Source organism: Zonotrichia leucophrys, chromosome 6, assembly GCF_028769735.1.
Source record: "Zonotrichia leucophrys gambelii isolate GWCS_2022_RI chromosome 6, RI_Zleu_2.0, whole genome shotgun sequence".
Classification (NCBI taxonomy): domain Eukaryota; kingdom Metazoa; phylum Chordata; class Aves; order Passeriformes; family Passerellidae; genus Zonotrichia; species Zonotrichia leucophrys.
Window position 1 is genome coordinate 6,697,846 of NC_088176.1, and position 14,904 is coordinate 6,712,749.

The following is a 14,904-nucleotide window of genomic DNA, read 5'->3' on the forward strand; positions in this document are numbered from 1 at the left end:
TGGAGAGATCTGCTTGGAGGAAGAACTTTTTGGGTGTGTGCGTCCTGGGGATCTGTTTGTTTGTTTACAATCCAGGGGGCTTTTTTTTTTTTTTTTGCTTTTTCTTCACCCCCCCTGCAACTGCATTTTTTCAGCCTTTCCTAGCAGCTTTATTCAGATTTATTTGGCGTGCTTTGGAGAAAGCCACTATATAATCGGGAGGTCAAAGGCAGACTGAAGAAAGTTAATAATGGCTGCTAATGGTGCTAACAATTCAGGGTGAATCTTGTCAAAAGTTGTTTTTTTTTTCCCTCTCCCCCACCCTTTTTTTCCTCTCTCCTTTTTTTTTTTTTTTTTTTTTTTTTTTTTTTTTTTTTTTTTTTTTCTGGAAGTCTCAGTCTTTTGATTGTGTGTTTCCTGAAAGCAAGACCAATCATTTCAGTTTATTCACTGGCTAAACTCTACTTGATTGGGGACAAGCACACAAACCATCCATTACGATCTGATATATTATCCAAACAATTTAGTGTATTCATGAGGTAACCTAAATGTGGAGGCTGCAAAATTACCCGTAATCAATTGAAACAGCGAGTGCGCGTCCCTCTGTGTGTCTAACAACTACATGTCTCTGTAATAAGGCAGACATTAAATCATTTTAGAGTTGTACTGTTGAGTACCTGATCACTGGGCGCTCTGGGAAGCTGGACAGTCACATTAGGACGCTGGGACTGAGGAAGCCGCTGCTTTTCCAGTGGGATAAAACCCGATCTTCCTTACTCAAGGTGCTTTACAGATCCCCACCGATCTCACCCTAAGTCGTGCAATATCCAGCATAGACTTCGTCTTCTTCTTCTTCTTCTACTCTTCTATAATTTTTTTGTTATCGTTGTTGGCGCTTTTTTTTTTTTGGTTTTTTTTGTTTTGTTTTTATTGCACTACATGTTTGGGAAACAAGACAAAATGGACGTTAGATGCAGTTCAGAGACTGAAGCTAACCGGGTCTCGAAGAACGGACATAAAGAGGGCAAGGAAAGCAAAGGGTCTGAAGGAAATATTTCTACTTCTTTTTTGAAGGATCAGCAAGGGACTTTTTCTGCCTCTGCAGCCACGGAAGGTTGTAATAAAAGTAAATCTAGTTCGGCTGATCCGGACTATTGCAGGAGGATCCTAGTTAGAGGTATGAGTTTGAGGTGTTTGGCGAGGGTGGGGGAAGGTGAGCCCGGGAGATGGGGTTGATTTTGCCGCTTTGCCTGGGGTCTGGCCCTGGGTCCAGAGCCCTTCCTACGGCTGCGGGGGAGAGACCCCGCTCGGGGCCGGGCTGTGCCGTGCCCCGGCCCCGCTCCGCCGCCTTTATCCCGGGGAATTTCCGCCGCAGTCTCGGCGCAAAGTTAAGCCGCCGTTGTTGCTCCCCGGCGCTGCCCCGGAACGGACCGGCCCCGCTCATTGTTGTTTTGTTTTTCCTTTCCTGCCCCGCAGCTTTCCCGGGGTGCCGGTCCCCGCGGGGAGCCCCGCGTTCGTTGCCCCGGGGCCGCGGCTCTGCCGGGCGCGCTCCCTCCGCGCCCGCGCATCCCGCCCGCGGCCGAGGGGCTGCGGGCAGCGAGGCCCTCTCGGAGGGCAGAGATTCCCTCTGTGCCTCCTCTCTCCGTGCCCGGCAGCCCGTAGGAAAGGGCTGTTTTAAAATAACCACCAGCTTTAAAATAAATGGAGGGATGACGAAGGGTTATTTAATTATTACTTTTTAATAGTTATACGTTTAATTTCCCTCAATCTTCGTCCTTTCTCCAGGCTAAAACAGCTAAATAATCTTATTCTTACTCCCTCCAAAAAAAAAGAAAAAATTACCTGAAGAAATTTCAGTTTTATTAAGATGCGTTTTGGGGGAGGAGGGAGAGAAGAGAATCGGAACAAAATATGTGGGAAGCAGGCCTTGACAACCAGAATTAATCCTTACACCACTGGCTGACCCAGAGAAGGGTCAGATTAAAATGATGTGATTGTCTCTGATTTAAAACGTACCGAGGAGGTAAAATTACGGCAAGTAAAGTTCCGAAGGCTTTAAGGTAACCTGAATCTGGCTCTAGCTTGACAGTCGTGTTAATGAGATTTGTCCCGCTTTCCTTCCAGTCGGGGCTACCAGAAAAGTGAGGTTTCTGCGGGCTGGTTGGTGCCTTGGTTTCTTTCCCTCCCCCCCTCCTTTTTTTTTTTTTTTTTCCCTCCTGCTTCTCGTTGCCAAAACCCCAAAGCGGCAGCGGCAGCGGTGCAGGGTGGGCTGGAGGTGTCCCCACGTTCACAGTGGCAGGCAGCCAGGTCGGGGCACTGCTGCCTCCAAAAGCTTTTTTTTTTTTTTTTTTGGAAGCATGAGAAACTTGTTATTAAAAAAATTAATAATAAGAAGTGTTTATATTTTGGGGTGGGGGACGGAATGTGTGTGGTGGCTACCAGCAAGTCCTAGCCCGGAGCCCAAGGGGAACAAAGAGTAGCCCTGCACTCCAGGCAGGCACAAAGCCTGGCCTGAAGGATCTCTCTCTCCCCAGCTTCCCAGAGGGGCCGTGGGTGATGCCGCAGTGTCGCACTGTGAGCGCAATATATTCAAAGTAATTTTTAAATGGGCTGAGGGGATTAATTATAGAGGCCCGGGCCCCCATCGCCCCCTCCTTCCTTCTGTGTTGTGGGTTTTTTCCCTTCCGTGGGTGCAGTGGCCAGGTGCAGAGCCTCAGTCGCAGGGACCCTGCTCCATCCCGACTCGTGCCTCGGTCCTGAAGGCGCTGGGGACGGCTCTTCCCCTTGGAAAATTAGAAAGTATAAAAAGGAGGGGAAAAGCAGAGGAGTGTTGCCTGGGTATGAAGCTGACTGCGCCTTTCTTTGCCAGATGCCAAAGGTTCAATCCGAGAGATTATTCTGCCTAAAGGGCTTGATCTGGACCGTCCCAAGCGGACCCGCACCTCCTTCACGGCCGAGCAGCTCTACCGCCTGGAGATGGAGTTTCAGCGCTGCCAGTACGTCGTGGGCCGGGAACGCACCGAGCTCGCCCGCCAGCTCAATCTCTCCGAGACTCAGGTAGCGCCCCAAGGACGGGGAGCCGCGCCTGCCCTGCCCTGCCCTGCCCCGCGGGACCCCCTTCCCGGCCCGGGCAGCTCCGTGCCCTGCGGGGCCCAAGGACGCGGCCCTGCGCGCCTCCTGCGCCCTCAGCGCAGCCCCCGCGGGGCGAGGGGCTAGGCAGCCCCGGGGTGCCCACGCGTGTCCGGCCGGGATGGAGCTGAGGGCTCGTGGCTGAGGAGTCCCGGCTGGGGACCTCTAACTGCGTGTCTCCCTAAGTGCGTGTGTCCCTAACTGAGTGTGTCCTTGAGTGTGTCCCTAACTGCGTGTGTCCCTAACTGCGTGTGTCACGGCAAGAGGAACTGCTGGCCAAGGGAGTCCCTCGTGTGCCCTCACCCAGCCCCACTGGGCTCTCCCCGCGGGCGAGGAGGCCCGAGGGCCTCGGAGGGAGCTTGGCCACGAAGGCAAATTCCCGCCGGGCAGGGAGTGGCTCCCCCAGCTCCGGCCTCAGGGGATCTGACCCCGCCAGGTTCGGTGTGCCCGGCTCCCCCAGCTCCGGCCCGGCCAGGCTCCGTGTGCCCGGCTCCCACAGTTCCGGCCCGCGGGGATCCGGCCCCGCCAGGCTCGGTGTGTCCGGCTCCCACAGTTCCGGCCCGCGGGGATCCGGCCCCGCCAGGCTCGGTGTGTTCGGCTGCGCGGAGCCGCCACCCCCGGGCGCGGAGATTTCGCTGCTGCGGCCGGGGAGAAGCGAGGGGAGGCCGAGCCGCTCCCAGCCCCGGCATACAGGCGCTCAAAGTCGCAGGGAGAGACGGGCACCTTCCCCCCGGGCTGCCGGGCTGGAGATGTTCGGGCTGGGCTTTCCTGGGTATGAGAGATCCGGGAATGGGGCTGAAGTTTGGGCCGTATTTTGAGTCCTTGTATGTGCGAGGGGGAGAATCGCTCCTGCACCCTCCAGGGCAGAAAGGCCGGGGACCGACAGGAGGCCTAAAACTGTGTGAGAGCGCAGGGAAGCATCCAAAAGTCCAAACTTAAAGCCGGTTTCGTATTTCCAGAAAACATCATATAACAGTAAATTCCCCTGATATGATAATTAGCTTTTTCTTTCCTTGCCGCATAGGAGTGACAAGTTCAACAGTTCGTAGGTTACAGAGCCCACCATGGGTGGGTTTTGTTGTGTTTTGGTTTGGTTTTGGTTTTGTTTGTGGTTTTTTGGGTGACTTCCAGAATTCTTTTTTAAAGTTGAATATTATTTAAAATTATTTGGGGGTAGAGAGAGAGCGTCCAGTTTGGAATACGGGGAAAGAAGCTCATTGCTGCTGTTACCCCCAAGAAGGGCAGTCGGAGCGGGCAGCGGCTGCTGGGAGCCGCGGAGTGCCCGGGGCTCCGGCTGAGCCGGCTTAGAATAAAGCGGTGAGAAAGGGCTGGCTCTGTCTCGCGGAGAATTCCCGGCCTGTAGTAAACTAGGACGAAGTGAGAGGTCTGGTTAAAGATGCAGAACGAAAGGCCCCGGGGTCACCCCGAAACCGGGCCCAGACACAGGGTGCGGGAGGCTGTGTCTGTGAGCGTGGCTTTGTGCGTTTGGGAAGCGCTCCCCGCTGGCAAGTGCCTGTGCCCCAGCCCTCCCCCGCAGCCTCCGGGGGGGCACCTGCCGGGGGGCGCCGCTCCTCCCGCCCCGCTGACCCTGCCTCTCTCCCCGGCCCGCAGGTCAAGGTCTGGTTCCAGAACCGGCGCACCAAGCAGAAGAAGGACCAGGGCAAGGACTCCGAGCTGCGCTCGGTGGTGTCCGAGACCGCCGCCACCTGCAGCGTCCTGCGGCTGCTGGAGCAAGGCCGGCTGCTGTCTCCGCCGGGGCTGCCGGGCCTGCTGCCGCCCTGTGCCACGGGCGCGCTGGGCTCGGCGCTGCGCGGGCCCGGCCTGGCTGCGGCGGGCGGCGGCAGCGCGGCGGCGGCTCCGGGCGGCGGCGGCGGCTCCCCGCACCCTCCGGCCGCCAGCGGAGCCGCCGGGCCGCCCCCGCCCGCGGCGCTGCACGGAGCGGCGGCCGCGGGGCACGGGCTCTTCGGGCTGCCGGTGCCCGCGCTGCTGGGCTCCGTGGCCGGCCGCCTCTCCTCCGCGCCCCTGGCCGTGGCCGGCTCGCTGGCGGGCAACTTGCAGGAACTGTCGGCCCGCTACCTGAGCTCGTCCGCCTTCGAGCCCTACTCCCGGACCAACAATAAAGAGAGCGCTGAGAAAAAAGCACTGGACTGACTCTAAGTACCTTCCCCCTATTTATATTTATAGTCTCTATTTGTGGCGGTATTTATGGGACGGGCGGCGGCAGCCGTGCCCCGCTCCCCGCCGCCCCCGAGCCCCGCGGCGCGGCTCCCTCCGCGGGCCGGGGCGGAGCGGGGCCCGCAGCCCGGGGCGGCCGGGGCCGGGGCGCGGCGGGGGCTGCGGGCGCCTCCCGGTGCGCTCCCGCTGCCCGCGGTCCGTCTGTCCGGGCGGGAGGGGCGATCGCGCTGCTCGTTCGGTCGGGAAGGGACGCAGAGGGTCAGCGGTCGGGCCGAGGGTCGGCCGGGCTCCCCTCCATCGGCTTCGGCCAATGCCGAGCGAGGGAGCGGGATTTCGGAGAGAGGAGGATGGAGCTGCCAGGTGATGCCCGTTTTGGGGTGGTTTTTTTGTGTCCCCCGGACTCAGTGATTTCTAAGCACAAAGGTTTTGGGGCCCCACCTGTGGCCCCCGTTTACCCCCACACTCGCTGCACTACAGCCCCGAGCGAGCCCTTAGCACCAGTCAGGAAATCCTCCAGCAACTTTTCTTTTTCACCGTAAATCTTGAATGTGGGAAGGGCCGAGACTGACTGAACGTACAGTCACGAATAGGGGAGACAGAAACCAGTGGCTGCAGAAATTTTGCATAAAATTGTCTCTTCCTTCGAGATAACACAACGCCCCCCTTTTCCCCTTTTTTCCTTTTTTTTTTTTTTATTTGAATTCCAACGGGCCTGTCCCGCGGAGCTTATCTGCAAAAACAAGCCTGCAGACAAATCACGGAACTCACAAATCTATTTGTACCTAGATCTGTTGCGATCGTAATTTTAATTTTTATTGCTCTATTTGATTTTTCCAAATAATTTCAGTGTTCATCAAAACACAAAAAAACCCCGTAGCCTTCCTTCCTCCTAAAATAACCCTCTCGCATATCGCTCACACTTCATTTGAAACGAACGTAAAGTATAAAAAGCGTATCTTTTATTGTTATTTTTGTACTTTAAAACACATCTATGTAACAAACTTTTTTTTTTCATAATTCTTACTGCTATTTTCTCCACAAACATATGTATTTCACCTTCTAGTATTCTGGATCGATTTTCTGTTCAATTTCGGTACTTGAATTTGCCACAAAAGGGATGCTGTACTTAGGTAGTTCTTTGGGGGAAAAAATTATTTACTTTGGTTTTAAGTTTCTTTTCTTTCTTTGAACTTTAACACATGGCGTTTACAAACTGTATAAATACGTGCCACCAAACTGTAACCAAAAAAGAAAAAAAAAATTACAAAAAGTGGAATGGTTGCTGTAGAATATAGAATTAACTATAGACCAGAACTGGACAGAAGGAGCTGGATGAAAAGAAAATAGTAATTTTATTGTAAATTATTTACGTCTGAAGTTTCTAGGCAACTAGTCGAAAAAATAATGAATGAATCGAGCGCTGAGCCCTTGCTACTAACTTTTGTTCTGAATGTTTTGGATATTTGGATGTTTTGTATTTATGTGGTGAGAGTGAAATATATTATATCTATATGATGACGGAATTAGGTGTATTTTCGTCTTATATTTGTAGCACCCAAATTGCCTTCATTTACACGTGCACTTAAAAAAAAAACAACAAAAACCAACAAAATAACAACAAAGCCCTATCCCTATTTAACCTGCCCGATTTTTCCTGGTTTTAAAATTAAATTTAATGTTTCATTTTAAGCGGGGGGCTGTGAGATCCACTTCGTAGAGGGTGATTTCCCGGCTGGGGCAGTTTGGGGCATTCCCAGTCCCGTGCTCGGCTCTGACCCAGCCCTTGCAGCTCTCCCTGGCCCGGGGGCTGATCCCTGTCTGTGTCCGTGCCCGTGGTGCTGCCGGTGCCCCGGAGGTGCCCACCCTGCCAGGTGCCACCCCGTGCAGGGCACTGCTCACCTCCAAACCTGTCCTGCCCATGCCGGGCCACTCCTGGCTGCACATCCATGCGTGTGTGACAACATACAGATGTACAGGCACATGTAAAGACGCTGCTCAGCTTGTGTGCACAAATACAGATATTTAGAGGGGTTTTCTGAGCAGCTCTTGCTTCCATTCTGATTGGCAGCCCAGCCCTGAGGGTTTTTACTGGGCAGGAGTGCAGGTTTCCCAATGCCCTGGCTCCCCAGGCCAAGCCACCTGGGCAGGGTGGCACCTGCTGTCCCCACAGCCCTGCCCTGCCCTCAGGTCCCTCTGTGGCCTCCACTGGGCTCTGCCACGAGCCTGTCCCAGCCAGGGCAGATGCACTGCTCCAGGCTAGGGGGAAGGATGCAGTGGTGATGCTGATTTTGGTGTTTTTTTATGAAGAGTGTAGAAATTATCTAGGGAAGGGCAGCCGGGGTGAAGGAGGGGATCACAGGTGACATTTGAAGAGGTGACGCTGAAACTGCTGGTCAAGACTGGAAAACTTCAGGGGGAGGGGAGGGAAAAGTGTTGTATTTAAAAGAAAATAGCTGAATGTGACAGAAGAGATCTGCCAGGGAGATCTGGAGGGAGAGGGTGGTTTTCAGTTTGTGACTTGCCTGGACTGCACAGCATCACCCACAGCCCCGCAGAAAGAAGGGAGCCCTGGCCTGGGCTGCCTTTGGGAATTCCCTTCCCAAGGAGGGAATTATCACCACCCAAACTCTCTGGGCTCCCCTGCCAAACAGGGGGCTGAGCTGTGTGATGAATTTGTCCTGTCTTGCAGGACCTCCCTGCAGCTGAGATGGGGCCATTTCAGTGCCCAAATTCGCTGCTGCGTTGTGAGCTATGGGAACAGCAGCACAAACGTGTTCTGACAGAGCTGGCTCAGGTGTCCTCATCTGAAAAGAGGATTTCCCTGCTCCTCTCTTTAACCAGAGACTGCAGGAGCATTCCTGTCCCCTCACACAGGTGCCATGAAGCTCTTTTTCCCTGGTTGCTGGCCTGATCTGCAGTCTCAGGGCTGGAGCTGTGGTCAGTGTAAGCTCTCTGCTCCCCTTGTAAGGCAGTTTAAGCCAGCACCAGGCTAAATTGCTGACACAATAGCAGAAGCCCTTGTTTTACAGCTTTGCAGTCCTCAGTATTCATGTGAAGAGCTAGACATTTTTATTCTTATTACTATTATTATTAACTATTTCTGAACATTTAAAAGAAAAAAAAAGAGGGATGTGCCTTGAAGTGTGAAGGAGTCTTGTCTAAGCATTCAGTTGAAATAAATATTTCAGGAAATTTTAATTTCTCTTTTTTTCTTGTCTCCTTCAAATTCCACCTGTCCCAAATCAGGGGCTGCTTGTGGGCTAGGGTTGGAGCAAAAACCAGAGGCTCCCCAGTCCTGTGTAGGGCTGTCACAGTTCTGTTTCAGTCTCTGTTTGTGACTCAGGCCAAAACCCCAAAACCTTGGAGCCCCAAGGGAGGGAGGCAATCGGTCATTTCCTTTAAAATTTTCAGCATTTCAAAAGCACGGGGTCCCTGAGAACCAAAACACCCTGCTTTCTACAGAACAGACATATAAAATATATTCATTTGCATTTCTGTAAAAAAAAAAAAGAGGGAATACCACCTGTGTCATTGCATAGGACAAGTTAAAAATCATTCATACACACATCTACATATACAGTGAAGCTGAATATAAAAGCTGGTTTGGTTTTTTTGGTTAGTTGGTTCAGTGGGATTTTTTTGGGTTTTTTTTTTTCCAACTACACCAAAGCTGTTCTGAAGCTGTGTGCTGCCCAGAGACACTACTTGCTTGTTTGCACTGAAATGCTGATTTTCATCCTACTGGAGCAATGAACACAAGCCACCTTCCTGAAGCTATTTGCTGCTGAAAGGTTTTGCTGCATTTCTTGCTGTATTTTTATTTGTGGCCATCACTGGGGCATTAGAGCTCAATCAGAGAAATATTTGGTTTATGCAGAGGGAGCATGTGTGAATGTGAGGGGCAGGAATATTTAGTAGGAAAGCAAATAAACCAAGTATAAATCTATATCTGGCATGAATTTTTAAAGGAAATCACAGAAGGATTTCTGTGGCACATGGACATCTCTAAATTTTTCCTTAGCAGCAGCTACACATAGGGCTTAGGATTTACAAAGATGGAGTGCAGCATGGGCTAATTCATCAACTCAAGGAGTATTTTCACAGGTACATGGACAGTATGTCTTTTCCTGTGGCTCTCAGGAAGGAAAAGCTCCCAGGATCAGCTCCAGAGCACCCAGGGAAAACACAAAACAATGTTAGCCAGGTACACATAGGGAAAAGAGGAATCAGTCTATTTAGAGGATATTTTCAAAAGCATTTGCCCACCCACTTAACATAGACCCTGCTTTATTTGCTGCTCCTCCATATCCTCATGCCAGGGATTAGTGCAGCCTCTGACCACTCTGTCCCCATTTGCAATCCTGTCATCAGCCCAAGGTACACGACCTTGTGACATGGAAAAAAGCACACCAGGTCTCTGATTAACTTCAGAGAATTTAATTACTTTTAAGGAAAGAAAAACACTTCCAAAGAATAACTCTTGAGCAGAAGCAAGTCACAGCCACCAGCAAGTGTTTAACAAAATTACCAGGGAAGCTAAAATGAGATCAATGCATGTGATGCTGTCTATGCAAAAGCCACAATATAAATTGTGACCCTGGGCCATAGCTGTGGCCAAAGTGCTGGCTGGCAGGGGCTGACCTGGGACACTTCTGACTCAGGTGTAAGAACTCTCTAACAAGCACTTTACTCCCCATCTTTCTGCTTCTTATAATTGCTGAGCAACTTAAGCACAGTATTTATTTATTATCTTTCTATATGTAGTTGTTAGTGCTCATGCTGTTCTTCATCTCTGTGTAAATGACTGACTCTAGTTTGTATATTAAGTCTCAAACTTTTCTAGTGGAGCTAGTTCCACAGTTAATCACACACAGAACAAAAATTATTATATTTTGTATATGTTTTTAATATGTTTATATGGGTTTTTTATATGTCAAATTTTTATTGACATGAATTGTCCCAAGTTCATTAGAAGTAGCAGAACAGATGTTCCCACCTTCTGCAACCACATCCTTTTTAACTTTTTTACCATGTTACCTTTTGTCTCCTTTCTCACGAACAATCAAAATAATTTTAACTTATTTTCATACACAGTTTTTGCAAACTGTACTTAATATAACTGTTTGCCAAGAGGTGCTGCCTCTTTTTTTTTTCTTATTCTCTTTTCTTATTCTCTCTGGAAAAAAGTAAATTCCCAGAGCTTTTTTCTCTTCAGCTATCTGTAACCCATTCTTCTGTTTGATCTCCCTGCTGTGAGCAAGAATGAAAACATCACATCAGTATAAGGATTTGCCCAGAACACAAACCTTTTCTTAGCACTTGGTGTCATTGCCAATGCAAGAAAACAGGATCACAGGCCTCATCTGATGAGATGCCACAGCCTGGGTGAATAAATTGTTTTTTTGTGTTTCAGCTGAAGCAGAAAACCAAGGAACCAGATGTAGAGGGCAAATAAAAGAGTTCAATCCACACAAGGTGGGTCCACAAAGTTTGTCACAGAACCAGGCACAGCTACCTGGCAGAAACCTCTTCTTACAGCTCTCACAAATGAATGGTTTGGTAGCTTGAAGAAACACCACCAAAGGTATGGGCACGGGTTTAGTATGAATTTGTGGAAATACAACTTGACAGAGTTTGATGGCAAGGTTCACTCTACTATTTACTGCACATGTTAAAGTGTATAAAGGAAGCTCAAATTAGAAGCAATTTGAAATTATTTGTATGGAATCTGGGAATGCAAAAGCAGGTAAGGGTGTGAAGGATATGGATGCAAAGGGGTTTAGCAGCACTTAATCATTGAATTCTTTAACATTTACAATAGTGATTCAGTAGGGCTCACTACAACAATGGCTTAACCATAGATTTGAGACAGTAACATTCATACCATAATCAATTCACAGGCACACAGGTAAAATTATGTGTACACAGATGTCTATGGGTGTAAAGGCTCCTATCAAAAGTTCCCCTCAGGTTCAGTGAAATACTCACACCAAATCATCAATGCTCACACTTTGCATTTCCTGACAGGCAAGGGTTTCACTCTGAGGAATGTAGAGATGTGGTGGGATGGGGAATCAGCCTCAGCCTTGTTGTCAGAGATGGTTCCTTGAGAACCACAGACTTGGCTTGGGAGCTCTGAGAGGTGCCCCAGTCACAGGGAGGAGCTGGTGCAGCTGCTGCAGTCCAGGAGAACTCAAAGGGTCTCACTTAGGACCACATTTACAGGGTCACAGGATGATTGACTTTGACCATCAGTAGGTTTCCCTCCTGACCATAACCCAAGCCAACAACTGCTGTGCTTTTTTTGCAGCTTCCCAGAGTGCTGTGACAATGGTACCATTCCACCCAGGCTACAATTCACACTGGTGCCACTTCACTCAGGCCACAGCCCAGGTAAGTGGTTTACCAAGGTTACAAAAGAAAATTGCTTATCCTTTGTTTCCCACCTTTTTTGGAAGCTGATGTTTCTGGTGCTTTCCACCTCTACAGTGCAAGAGCTCCTGGTACAAGCAGGGAGTGATTTATGGTGTGGTAAATGGACGCTTCAACCCCCAGCTGGTTCCACCAGGGTTTATCAGGAGCTTCTGAGGCCACAGAGCAGGCCCGAGGATGAGGAGGGTGGCAGATGCACCACCACAACAATCCAGAAGCACTTCACTGAAGGTGCATGAAAACCAGTCTGTGAGATGGATGGAAAACCAAAGGGAAACTCGTTTTCCAATTTTGTCTCAAAAATTTAAAAAATTTAACATGAATTTAAATTTTTCCTAAGGTTGGTATCCTTTATATATCAGAAGATTTTTTTATTAGTCTAGCTGCACAGGGATCAATCCAGCAAAATTTTGCAAGAGTTCTTGTTCTTCTAAATTCCCTTCCACCTTTTTTTTCCTCTTATTTTAGTGGACAAAAAGTAGAAGGAAACTCATCCTGGCAAGCAATGAGTTGGCAAGTCATGAGGTGTGGATTCAGGTTGGATATTGGGAAGAAAGCCAGCCAGAACACAAAAGAGAGAAAGGTTACTGAGGTCATACCTGGCTACAAAAATGATGTTAGAGAGAGAAACAAGTGAAGGACAACCTGAAGCATGGAAGGATGTCCTCTTGGCTTAATTCAAAAGCCATGAAAATTAAGAAGAAAAATTAAGAAAAATTAAGAAGACGAATTCTCATTTTTGCCAGAATTTGTACAATTCTGAGAGCACTGTTAGACATTGGCCAGTGAGTTTCTATCTGCTCTTCCTCTGCAATGGGGATGCTGATGCTCATCTAAACCTATTCAGAGGGAGATATAAATATCAAGTACAAGTGTACTGAAATAAAGTTGAGGCAAAATTGTGATCAAAAATTTGACAGCCACCATAGTTGACTCCAATTCAGTGTTAGCACTCATTGCCTCTTGTTAGCCCTGATCTTTCTTCCTTTCTTTATTTTCTTGCCTGGTCTCTAATTTAAACCTCCAAAGGGTGTCTACCACTAGACAGTTATAATCTCCTTGAGGCCTCTAAACAATTTCATAAACCAAATCCTAAATGGAAATTAGAAACAGGCAGGAGAGTGAAGTGTCTGTTGCCATAAAGAGCTGAGGAGGATAAATAGCCAATCCAAGGCATCCTGAGTGCATGCTCCAAGATAATCTCTATATTTCTCTGGACACAGCATTGTGAACATCCTCAAGATCAGCTGATTACTGAGATGAATTAGCAAATAAGAGCCCATTACATCAGGTGTTGAGGAGGACTTTAATTGTGCTCAGGCTCCAAATGGGAAACTTTATACTGTGTCACAGCTGCTAAAACAGCAGAGCCTTATGGAAACAGTCTTGGATTACTGGCCCCATGGAGTGAAACATTTTGAATGGAAAGGATTATGCTTATTATTTCTCAGTGCATTGTGTTTTCTTAGATATTTTTACTGTCATTATTATTATTTACCAAGTTAATTGATACATACACATGCTTAATGATGTTTGCATGTATATTTAATACTTTCTTCCACTGGTGTAATTTGAATGTGATCGTAGGGAAAATAATATGAGATACATGAAATAGTTGCCCTTTGTTAAGATTAAGATCCTGAGAAACTTGGTGAGTTTATTTCTCAGCAAAGTGAGAAGCAAAGTGTCCTCCTGCCTTTTACCTGATGAAATCAGATCCTTTGCCAGGTAGAGTTTAAATGGTATTTTGTGAGAAGATGATCACCATAGAGGGACTGCCTTCAGTCTCAGTATAGACCATTTGTATTCAGAATAAATTTCTCTTTTATCAGAAGAGCCAAGTGGGGAAAAACCCAGAGGAATTGATTAAAACTTTTATAAATTAAATTTGTCTGTTGCAAAGGGAAAGCACCAGACTTGTAAGTTGCATTTCCAGTTCATCTGTTAGTCTGTATTTCATTATAAATTTGAGCTCCTGAAGTTTCTAAGTAGAAATGTGGTCACCTGATTTAATGATCCTCAGGGAAATGCCTTGGACTCTGTGCACAGACTTTCATAGAAGCAAGGGCTAATTTGTATATATAAAAGAAGAAATGGCCATCTAATCATGTAGTAAAAACTCTTCTATTGCACATCTCAAGTTCCTTAGAAGCATATTCAATGCTGAGGACAAATATGTGAAGGTTATTTGAAAAGAGTGGATAAATGTGGAAAAGATGAAAAATCAATGAATATAGTAGTTATCATGAAACACAGTTATAAAAAAGGAACCAAATAAAGAAGAAATATTTTCAGTCTGTTGGAAGATGCTCAAATCCAGCTTCCCAGATATGTCTATAGAAATCTCTCCCTGCAAATAGGAGTTTTGAGCATGTATTTATCTTCTATTTTTTGGGCTCTGTGGGACAGTAAGCTGAGATGGTGACACTGTCTCAAAACTTCTCCATAAGCCAAACCTTGCATCCTCTGGATATAATTAGTATGAAACATAAGGTGTGAGCTTTATCTCTATCTTTTCATCCACAGTTAAGGCAATTATTCCAATGTTCTAGCTAAATTTTGGCGTGTTGTTTTTGGACAATCAGACACATGAATCAAAGAGGGAAAATACAGTGCAATGCTCCAGAGCACCAGCTTAGCCAGAGATGCCTCAAGGCATAAAGATTTCAGGCAAATGATCTTCTTCTGCAAGAGTGCCCTAAGCACCAGTGACGCTACAAAAATGAATTAACAGAAATATCAATACAATTCCTTTTATGTGTAACTGCTCATGTTCAGAGAGGAACCTGACGAGGTCTCTGGTGTCGAGATGCCCCCGAGATATTGGAAAGTCTCTTTTTTCCCAGCCCCAAGACCGAAGAAGAAGACAGGATTCTTTGGCTCTTGTTCTCAAGGTTGTTTATTTTTTCTTATCTATGACATTCTTTCTGTGACCCGCTGAGATCTGTCCGGCAGGTCGGGTTGAGGCACACTGACTGCCTCAGGGTGGTGTTATCTTTTTATGCTAAAAACTACGCATAACACATACTTTATTTACAATACTTTTCCAATACTTATCACCTATGTTAGGCAGTCTGTCTCTACCCTAAACCAATCCAGAAGTGCCACCACCACAGCAGAAGATGGAGGACAAGAAGGAGAAGAAGAAGGACAGAACACATCCAGATTCCTCCCTCTTGCCTCTTGAAC

At 48.0% G+C, this 14,904-nt stretch overlaps 1 protein-coding gene across 2 annotated transcripts; it reads left to right on the forward strand.

Moving 5' to 3' along the window:
* Positions 1-598: 598 nt before the first annotated feature.
* VAX1 (ventral anterior homeobox 1) lies at positions 599-11,606 on the forward strand. 2 transcript variants are annotated; one of them, XR_010440748.1, is made up of 5 exons: positions 919-1,156; positions 2,849-3,036; positions 4,720-5,265; positions 10,697-10,758; positions 11,594-11,606. XR_010440748.1 is itself a non-coding variant. In XM_064716530.1 (3 exons), exons 1-3 carry the CDS (start codon positions 919-921, stop codon positions 5,257-5,259), a joined length of 966 nt encoding a protein of 321 aa, XP_064572600.1. In that variant the 5' UTR covers positions 599-918; the 3' UTR covers positions 5,260-5,391. The 2 variants fall into 2 exon arrangements, 1 of the variants encoding a protein (XP_064572600.1); XM_064716530.1 differs by lacking the exons at positions 10,697-10,758; positions 11,594-11,606 and having other exon boundaries at positions 599-1,156; positions 4,720-5,391.
* Positions 11,607-14,904: the final 3,298 nt, after the last annotated feature.